At 38.4% G+C, this 10,954-nt stretch overlaps 1 protein-coding gene across 1 annotated transcript; it reads right to left on the reverse strand.

Annotated features, from left to right (window-relative positions):
* Positions 1 to 3,355: 3,355 nt before the first annotated feature.
* LOC143545530 (uncharacterized) lies at positions 3,356 to 3,811 on the reverse strand. Its single transcript, XM_077037409.1, has one exon. The coding sequence runs from the start codon at positions 3,809 to 3,811 to the stop codon at positions 3,356 to 3,358; it is 456 nt and encodes a 151-aa protein (XP_076893524.1).
* Positions 3,812 to 10,954: the final 7,143 nt, after the last annotated feature.

Raw genomic sequence — 10,954 nt, forward strand, 5'->3', positions numbered from 1 at the left:
TCCAGAGAATTTGTTTTACACGTCTATATTTATTCGTGAATTGTGATTACATACACACCAATAAAAAAATGATGATACTAAATTAGTTTAAGTTATCATGTAGTAATAAGACAATAAGTCATAACTCATAAACCATTATTTATGCTCGCATACGTATTATAATGACAAAATTATAATTTTATCATACCAAATCTCTATACAACCTAAAAGATTGGAAATTAAATTTTTAAGATTAACTAGATCACTTTATATTTTGTATCAATTTAGTTTTTCCAAAGAATCAAAATCGTTAGTTGAGGTCTCTCTGAAAGCAACATTTCTGTTATTTAGGATAGATGAAAGTTTGTCTACATCCCACCATCCCTAGACCATGTTAATAAATTTGCTTTATTGAGATTTTTTTTAAATACGGTTGTATTTATTTGTTATGTACTCTGCATTATCTAGCATGATATTACTTGTAGAAAAGAATCCTTTTATATTATGTGTTAAGCAGGTAATCATATTCAATTTTTGTGAAGTTGACACTAAAAGATGCCAAAAGACAACGTTTTACATGAAAGTATGTCTTAAGTGTTCTATTTTTACATAAAGTAATGACTAGGTTTGAATAAACAAACATGGATGGATGAAAATTATGGACAAAGAGCATTCATATCTAAAACATCATTTCATCATATTCTCTATGATATCAAATCCAAGCCTCAATAATTTATCTTTCAGTTTTTCACAAAGATGTTCAAATTTTCCTATGTTTTAGTCAGTGATTTGTTAGTATCATACTTCCACGTACATGTAAAAACCATAGCGTAAATGTGTCTTTCCATGACTATTTGGGTGATATCCAGTGACGGATCCAAAAAAAATTTCACAGGGATCAAAAAAGGATCGGTGTCATAATTTAAGAAGCTTCAGTAAGGATTTTAAGATATATATACTTTAAAAAAAATTCACATGAGTCAGCCAACCCCACTCTCAAAGTATGGGTCCACCAATAATGAAATCAAAACCGGAAAAAAAAAAGAAAAGAAAAGAAAACAAGATTACTTTTACATTGACAAACCAATTGACAAGATAACCTATTTGGCAATATAAAGTTTTTATTTATTTATTTGATTTTAGTTAGATGTAAGACAACTTTGTTAAGTATGTTCAGGCATTGTCACTCTTATCTCGAAGCTTGTTTAAAAAAACTTGAAATCAACTTGGTTTATTCAATGCTCAAGCTAACTTGGCTTGATTTGTAAGTGAGATGAGCTCAAGCCAAAGTTGGCTTGAGCTCGTTAGCTCCTTATATTGTTTGTCTCACTTAATTTAACCCCAACTTTTGATATTTTATAGCTTAAAGACATTCAATCTTTTAAGCCTAAATGATCTCCATCATTGTTTGCTCCATTTCACGTCAAGACCTTTTTTTTTGTTTAAAACAAATCTAACCGAGCCAAATCAAGCCAAAACCGAGTTGAGCCAATTTTTTAATGAGCCAAACTCGTGCTCAAGTTTTCAAGTTTGTTTAATATTCAAGTCGAGCTTGAGTTCAAGTTTTCAGCTCTGTCTAAAATTCAAGTTAACCCGAGCCAGCGCAGTTTAAATTAACTTTGAGCTGAAATCGAGCTCGACTCATTAACAACCTTATGATTATTCCCCTCCATCCATTATACTGTAATTGTTTACCTTTCTTCAATCTCTTCACGGATGATGCTAACTTTTATATTAAATAAAAATTAGTCGAAAATTGTTAAAAATGTTACTTTAAAAAGGTGGTTAGAAAACTAGGGGCAACGTCTATAAGAATAAAGAATTGAACCAGTGAAGTGACTAAGTGGGTATAACTTTTTAATTAAATGGTTAACTTATTAATATGTTCCGTTTTACTGTAAAAATCAATTAAAACATATAAACAAATATAACCTACATTCAAATTAACCTTGTTTACCTGTAAAAAAAGCAAAAACAGATAAATGCACTAATTACTCCATTCTAAGTTATGTATTTTGGATCTACTTTTGACCCAAGGTTTTAGGTTTATATTCATGACGTGTCGTGAAAAATGTTTATTTTATGAAAATTTAAAAAACAAAGTAGATTAGAACTTTTTTGTTGAAACCAAAACTAACTTCAAATTTATAGTTTCTCCTACCACCCAAAATTTATTCTTGTCATATGTCCATTTTTTTTATCTTTACCCGACAGTGAAAACCATTAAATTTCTCAGTCGATTTTACCTTTTGGTTTTTACCTATAGTTACCAATAGTTTTTCACTTTGGTGGGTGATAAGGTGGTTAATGTGTAAAATAGAAGGTTAAGGGTTCAATCCCTAAAGCCCAACATGCTTTGGTGAGTGGCCTTTATAGTGGAATCATCAAGAGTTTAGAATGATGTTTGATTTATCCCCTCGTCAGAAAGTGGTGTTTGAGTGTCTTCGGGCTCCTCGGGCTCAAGATTTCTTAAGTGTTCTCCCTATTGAAGGATTGGGCCAACATATGTCGGCTTTGGAGTACCGGGCCATCCTGAAGTATCGGTTAATGATCCCTTTGTTTCCGGTAGATGAGCCGTGCCCGGTTTTCCGTAAGGTTTGTTTGGATTCTTTTGACGAGCATGCGGTTCATTGCAAAGAGTTGCCTGGGTTTAAGTACAGACATGATTTTGGTGAGGGATGTTCTATGCGATGTTCTTAAACGAGCCGGAATTTCGGCTAAAAAGGAAGCCCCCGTAAACTTTCTTACGGATCCTCAAGAAGGAAGATCTACATTACAACCGGCCGATATTCTTGTTTTTGGGTGGGCCGGAGGAAAACACGCTTGTGTCGACCTCACAGGAGTGTCCCCTCTTGTTGGGATTAGGGACAATGGGTTTGTAGCAGGCCAGGCAGCATTGAAGGCGGCATCGGGCAAGGTTGCTAAACACGAGAGAGCTTGTTTGGAGAATCAACACGTGTTTATCCCCTTCGCCTTTGACACTTTTGGTTTCTTAGCTCCGGATGCCGTGGACCCTTTGAATATGATTCAGAAAGTTGCGCATAGTAACGTATCAGCCCATAAGAATCGAAACTTTGTTTTTAGTAGGATTGGGTTTGCTATCCAAAAGGGGGTTGCGGCGCAGCTTGTTGCCCGCTTACCTGCCACTTCATTGTAAATCGTTTGGATGTTTCTATAAATTTTAATGACATAGATGTCCATCCCTTTATTTGTGAGAAAAAAACCGTGTAACATTTACCCGTTAAAAAAAAATTAAATCAATAATATCAATGGTCCAAATTTTAAAACATAGCATTAATCATACCATCATCTTAATATTATAGATAAGAGACCTCTAGAGTCATGTTATTCAAAACATACGGACTACATCTAGCTATTACACCTCTTTAATTTCAAGTTTTTGGTCTTCCTCGATTTGAAATGCCGACACTGGAAAAGTCCGAAAGAACCCTGAGTGAGCTTTGAAGGTGATCTTTCCCGTGGGCGGATCATCAACACTGATCTCACTCAGATTTATCCACATCATCAATTCTTTGGTCTTCACACCGGTTAGTTTCTTGATTTTGGATTTCTCAACATACGCGGTCACCTCATTTGCATAGCTGGCAAGCCGCCCTATCTTTTCGAACTTGTGATCCTTCTTCTTTTTTTGTTTGAGCCAAACAAAACCCGTGTCTTTGACGTACCCACATTCTTCAATATCCTCCAACGGTAACAGACCGTTCGGTAACCCGACTTCTGTTAGCAAAACCTGCGTTTTCTCTTTGCAGATTTTGTCACCATGGTACAACTCACTGGCACTGGCTCGTATCTCATCTGTAACAATAGACATTTTGTTATTTCTTGTAAATGAGAGGTGGGGTACAATAATATATATAGTCCAATGGTTTCGACTTTGCCCTTCAAGTTAGTAGCATTTGCATATATACCCTTATAGGCTAGGGGTGTTCATGGTTCGGTTTCAAACCGTGAAACCGCCCAAACCGGTCATCGGTTCGGTTTCACGGTTGGTTTTGTATTCTAGTTTTTGGTCGTTCGGTTTCAAAATTTTCAAACCGTAATGAATGGTTCGGTTGGTTTATACCAAAAACCGGTCGTATAAAACCGGACCGGACCGTTAGTTTATAATTATGTTTTTTAATTGAATATAGTTATACACACACATGTTAGGCTTAATGCAAAGTGGTCTAAATAACATGTGGTAATTATGCTTTGATATAAAAGAGTAGATTACATGTAGCCTTAAAACTGAATCCTATCCGAGTAGCATATTTTTGCTTTCTAACAAACCAAATTCTATTAGCAAGTTCACAAATATTTCATTGCAAAGTAATACTTTTTTTCTGGTTCTAAAATGTCTAAAATAATTTGCATAGTAGTAAATATCTCATATACTTACACTCTTGTTTATCAAGGTAAAAGTGTGCTGAAGAGTTCACTAAAGCTACGATGAAGGAATGGGTCAGATTAATAACACAACATAACTTGCATAACGTTTACAACTTGTACAAGGTTGAAAAAGTTCAAACCGTGAAACCAAACCGGAACCAACCGTTAGTAGTGGTTCGATTTGGTTTGGTTTCGATTTATAACGGTTCGGTTTCGGTTTTCAATTATGAAAACCGTAACTAACGGTTTGGTTCATGGTTTGACACAAAAACCGTTAAAACCGGACCGTGAACACCTCTATTATAGGCTATTTAACAGTTTCCTCCCTACAAACCATTATAAAACATGTAATACAAACCGGTCTAAATGTGTAATTATATCATGTCGTGTTTAACTTGTTTAATTTAAAATAACTTTAAATGTTTTAAAATTTGCAAAATTTCCTACAAAATTCATGGGATATGTATATGTTAAGAGGTAGTGTTTATATATTTTATAAATTAAATTAATAAATTTTAAAGTCTATGGTATTTTATAAATTAAATTAATAAATTTTAAAGTCTACGGGTGAAGTAAAATAAATGTTATTTATTATAAATAGCATAAATAACCAATCCCTTTTTATTGTTGGGTGCACTTCTCCAACAACTTTCAACCTACCATATCAAAATATGATTTAAACCTCTTTAAGTTCTATAACTGCCCACATGGGTCATTTATTTCTACAAAATAATAATAAAATAATAATTAATAATTCAAGAAAATATAATGTACCATTTTGAGACAATAAACTTCTATTTGTTGGAAAAGCATATAGTACCTAAGTATTACATAGCTTTTATACATAAAATGCATATGTAACTGAATTAGGTATCCGTAATATATAAAACAAAAGAGTTTATATTACAAGATCATTACAGAAGTTTAAAAACTGGTAATACATTAATACTTATATTGTAGATCTTTATCAAATTTCTAACTCGGTGCTTCAAACTAGGATTGGTTGCTTTTTTCATTGATTTCACCCGAGTTTCCTGTAAACATGTTGGGAAGAAGGAATACGTGGCTGATCAATAAGTTCATGGAAAATCATAGCAAGCACAAGGGATTAAAATGTTACAACTATCGATAAACAAGAATTCGGATAAAAATGCTACAACTACCGTAATCACATGCAGCTTGAGTGTTGTTCGCCCCTTCTACATGTTAGGCAACTATTTTAGTTAAAAGAAAGAAAAAAAAACACTACTCACAAGGTTTAGCGTCATGGGTTTATAATAACATCCTAAGTTTGTTAATGTTTTTATCTCATAGCAAACAGGTAAGAAGATTCAAGAGTTCTTGTTTAATACACTCTTCACCAAGTACTCCTAACAATCCTAAACACGCGACGACACCAATCCACAAACGTGTAATAAAGAATGAGACTTGCCCACAATTAAATTGTACACAAATAAATAGGATATTAGCAAGGGCTTATTGTGTAGTGGATGAGCTTGAAGATGAGTCATCTTTTGATATCAAAGGAAGTGATTAAATATTCAGAACAAATTCAAATATTCAAACTATAAAATACTAAACACGAGCCTAAATGAACTTCAAATTAATAGAAACAACCTTTATTTGAATTGGAAAATGTTTTTGCTTTGCTCGTTATGTCTGATCATAATATTCTACGCGAACACAAGAAAAGAAAAAAAAATTAAATACACTAACAAATACAAACGAACACAAGTGAATGAACACTAATTAAGTAACATGAATAAATTTTATTTGTTCGGTTAGATGCTCAGTTTTCGGGTCAGTTTCGGGGAGCTCTCTCCTTAAAACTTCGAGATCTGAGTCAATTTGCTTCGCTTTAAGGACACCAACGACTTCCTTTTGAAGTTGAAGACGTTCATCCCCAAGTTCTTGCATTTCTTGGAAACGACGGTTCACTTTTTTGAACTGATTGTCATCTCGACACTTGCACCCGACGACAACAGCAAACAAAAATGAAAGAAAAAACTTGTAACAACAAACAAGAAAAAAGTTAACAGGAAACAAGAAACAAAGAATAATAAATATTTAAAAAATCTATCAAGTATAATAATTGTGAACGATGATTTCAAATAAGTGATAAAGATAAGACATGCGTAGTCAAGACTTTACATCACTGGGCGTTTTATGTCACGTGACGTCCAATCAGATTTTCATAGTTTTAAAAAAAAAGTGTAGTAAAAATCTACACACAATTCTCTAGCAATTATTACTTAATTGTTACTCAATTATTTTCTTTTTCTATTTTTAATTTATAATTTTTTTAATAATAGTTAAACAAATTGTTTCATCGAATAAAAAAAGTACATTAAAAAAACTATATTTAATAATAATAATAATAATAAAACTACATTAAAATAAAAAAATGCTAAGGAAAAACATAAAGCTACTTAAAACAAATAAAAACTATTTTAAGGCTGTATTTTATTGTGAGTTTTATTTATTTGGTATTCGGTTGGACGTTTGATTTTCGGGTCTTTTCAGGGAGCTCTCTTCTTGAAACTTTGAGACCCGAGTCAATTTACTTCGTTTTAGGAGTTTAAGGACACTAACAGTGTTGTTGAGACCGGACCGGACTGGTCGGTTGAACCAGCTCGACCGGGATTCTGTCTACCGATCGGTCCGGTTCTATATAGTTCGTTGCGCTCTCGGGAACCAGTCGGTTCGAATTGGTTCAACCGGTCGGACCGGAAAATTGGATTGGCTGAACCGGTTTTCTATGCAAAAAATTAATTTTTTTTGAAAATTCCTTTTTCTAGCCTGAACCGACGACCCGTCATTTTTTACCAAGTTGTTTGACCGGTTCGACCGGTTGGACATGTTGAACCGATGAACCGGTGCGCCGTCCGGTTCGGTTATGAAAATATTGGATACAATGACTTATGGAATTGAAGACGTTCATACCCAAGTTCTTGCATGCCTTGGAGTCGACGACTCATTTTCTTGAATTGATTTGCCATGTTGGCACTCGCACCCTCCGCCGACGACAACCCCGCCCCTTTCCATTGCTCCTTCTACCTCCCGGTCGAGACATCTTTAAAATGTCCTCATCGACATGCTGGAATTCATAATCGTTTAAGCGGATGCATGTCTGGATCAACGAAGACGAGGTTTGAACCTTTTCGGCTTATGACTTCTGGGCTGAACGTGGGTTACAAGGCCCCACTTAGGGTGATCCTTCATATGATTCCAACAACTCATGTAAAAGAAGTTCCCCATGATGGATTGAAACTTTATCAATATCTTTTCAATGGCCTCCGCATCAGTGGCCCCACTACCCATACTCTTTTTTATCTCGAGGGTAAACCATTTGAAAAAGTTAGCATTTGCTGTTTATATCGATCCATTTTGACAATATTGAATCTTTTCAAGCTACCCTCCCTTGCCCGTAGGATTATAAAAGGCTTCCATAATTTTGACCCAAAAAATACCGGTCGTTTAAAAGTTCGCTAAAAAAAATTAAAAAAATATTACTATGAATTTAATATTATTATTAAAACTAAAAAAAGAATAAAAATAATATTAAACACTTACCACATTCGGGCACCGTCTCTTCTTCCTCGGGTTGAGACCAGCCATCATACTCGTTTCATGAACACCGGCCATCACGCTCGGATTATAGGGGTCGGCCATCATGCTCGATTATGAAAATCGACGCCTAACATATGCATGTATGTCATTATGTTGGTGTTAAAATAGTACATGCAGGGTATGGGTGCTGAAGGTTCAGTTGCATCGGTTGGGTGGTGTTCAGTTGAAGAGGTAGGTCCCAGCAGAGCCCAGCTGGACCCGCAAGACTCACCTTGAACAGGGACGTCTGCGCAGAAACCAACTGGATCCGCAGGACCAACCATGCTCAGAGACGTGACGTCCTTACGCGCAGTACGCAAGCTGTTCCCGCATGAAATGCCTCCCAATGGTGAAGGACTCCGCCTGTCCCCGCAGCCTCGGATACAAGCCATCAGGGAAGGCCACCCGCGCAGCAAGGCTACACGCACAAGGCACTTAGCTCTCAATCATTCAGTGTCACCTGAAGGAATGAGCGAAGCCGGGAACAATCCCGCACAAGGGCGGGAGGGGGAATACTCCCGCCCAAATAAGCCAGTCCGTACGATACGGGAAGATCTTCTGTACTGTACCTGACGAGGTATGGGAAAAAGATCTGACTAAAGATACGACAGCTTATGGACAACAGTATGGCGAGCAGCATGCTCCTACACTGTATGTCACTATTAGCCGCTGCCTACTCACCAACTCTTGTCATACCACGTGCGTAGCCGGCAGTTGGTGGAAAAGGAATAGTATACAGCAGGCCTGGTCGCTATCAGCCGCTGCCTACCCACCAACTACCAGCAGGGCACGTGCGTAGGCTACTGTTGGTGGAACAGGAATACTGTTGCAGCCGGCCACACCTCCTTGGAAACCTACCTTCGGCTATAAATACCACAAATGGTATGACCATCTCATCTTATCTTGTATCATCATATTATACCTGATATCTACTCTAGCAATCTCTTAATATACATTTATATTTAAAGAGCAATCTAGTCTGATTCTCACGCCGGAGGGTGGTCACAAGGAGGAACCCCCCCTTCTCAGTGAAAAGCTCACGGTGTCTGTTTTGCAGGTTATCAGAAGAACCATCTTCTCTGGGTCTAACCCCTCGTGGGAAACATCTATCTAACCCCCAGGTTATCCGTAATCTGCCCGGGGTCCGGTTAGTGTATCTTCATTGGCGCCATCCGTGCATAAAGCTAGAACTTTATTTCTCTCCAGTTTTTTCAAACTTCTACAAAGATGGTTAAAGAAACTCCGGTAACCACAACCCCAGCTACTGGGGGGAATACCGGCAACACAGTTTTTACAAACACTACCCCGGTTACCCAAGCCGGGGCAAGTGAAGTAAATTTTACGAACACTACCCCAGTTACCCAAGCTGGGGCAAGTGCAGTAAATAATCGCTCACTGGGATTCACCGATACCCAGGTTGAGAAACGAAGACTCCCCCGCCAAACTCTCGATGAAGTTAAGGCATGGGCGGAGGCGCGACAAAAGGAATTCCAAGCTGAGTTGGACGAACGCTTGCGTTCCGTCCAACAGGCCGACGAATTCGAATACTTGGACGATGACTCGGAGGAATCCGACTCCGACGCGAACCCTCGCCATAGGGCAAAAGGGAAGCGTAAGGAAACGGACTCCCAACCGAGAAGGCATTTTGGACAAGCCTTCAAACCAAAAAGCACAGGAGGAAGTCCACGAGACTTCTCCAAAACATTCAGACCAAACGTTGCAAATGCGGGAACGTCCAAATTTGCAAGGGACATTGCGGAAGCAATCGCCCCAAAAAGTGCCAAACAGATGTCCAACATCGGCACTTATGATGGTATATCTGATCCAGACGATCATTTGAACAGATTCATAGCGGGGGCAACCGTCAGTAGTTGGACGGAACCTACGTGGTGTTACATGTTCCAAATGACGCTTGTGGGGGCTGCTAGAGCGTGGTTCGATCGTCTACCGGTCAACCACATCTACGACTGGGCAGACTTCCAACAGAAGTTTAGCCAGCACTTCAGCCAGCAAAGAAAGTATACCGAGGAGCAATGGACAATCCTCAAATGCATTCGAGAGAAAGATGAATCTTTGCTGGACTTCATCACTCGCTTCAACTCGAAGAAGCTTAGTCTGGGTAACATCAGCGAAGATCTTGTTCGCGCTGCTTTCATCCAGGGCGCGAACGACCCAGAGCTCATCCGCACCTTAACGGGTAAAGATGGCATGCCATCCACATGGGATGCCATCATGACAGCAGCTAAACGCTTTTCGGAAACTGAGAAGCAACTGGGTAGAGATCTCCCACAGAGCACAAACCTCTACACCCAGAAGACAAGGGAAGACAACGTCCTTACCGCCCGATTAAACAAAAAACGAAAGCTAGGCATTTGGCAGTCAAGGGTAAACTTTGACACCTCATCCGGCTTGCAACATCGGTTAGGCGGAAGGGATAACGTACGATCGACCCAGAACTCCAGATGGACGCCGCTCACCAAAAGCGTCACCGAGATATTCGCCACCGAGGAGCTCCCATGGCCAAAGCCTCAAATAATCCGACATCGTCACAATGCTGATCGGAGTAAATACTGTGACTTTCACAGGACAAAAGGCCACAACACCGAAGAATGCATAGACGTAAAGGACATGGTCGAAGCATTTGTCAGAGATGGGACGCTCGCGCACCTCGTGGCGCAATGAACGCTGAGCAGCCTGACGCGTGTAGAACCCCAGCTGGGGAAAACACGAATAAAATTCCAGCTTCGATATGGAGACTACATGCTGCGTAAAGAACGAGATCCCGAACCAGGTGCGTATCGGCTCGATGGCACTCCCATCCCAACAACATGGAAGGGAGCTCATTTACACAGTTTGCATGTAAATCAATTCCAAATTTGTAAAGAAAAGGCCAAGAGCCACTTTTAATGGAAATGATTCTCCTTAAAACATCGATGCTGATGATTTTACATTTATGATTTATTCAACACTAATATGC

Source organism: Bidens hawaiensis, unplaced genomic scaffold (genome assembly GCF_021521415.1).
Source record: "Bidens hawaiensis isolate Kalapana, Puna unplaced genomic scaffold, B.hawaiensis_p1.1 tig00013980_1, whole genome shotgun sequence".
In the NCBI taxonomy this organism is placed as follows: Eukaryota; Viridiplantae; Streptophyta; class Magnoliopsida; order Asterales; family Asteraceae; genus Bidens; species Bidens hawaiensis.

Excerpts from the sequence above, each read along its gene's own strand:
- LOC143545530 (XM_077037409.1), bottom strand. The coding sequence starts at position 3,811 with ATGTCTATTGTTACAGATGAGATACGAGCCAGTGCCAGTGAGTTGTAC.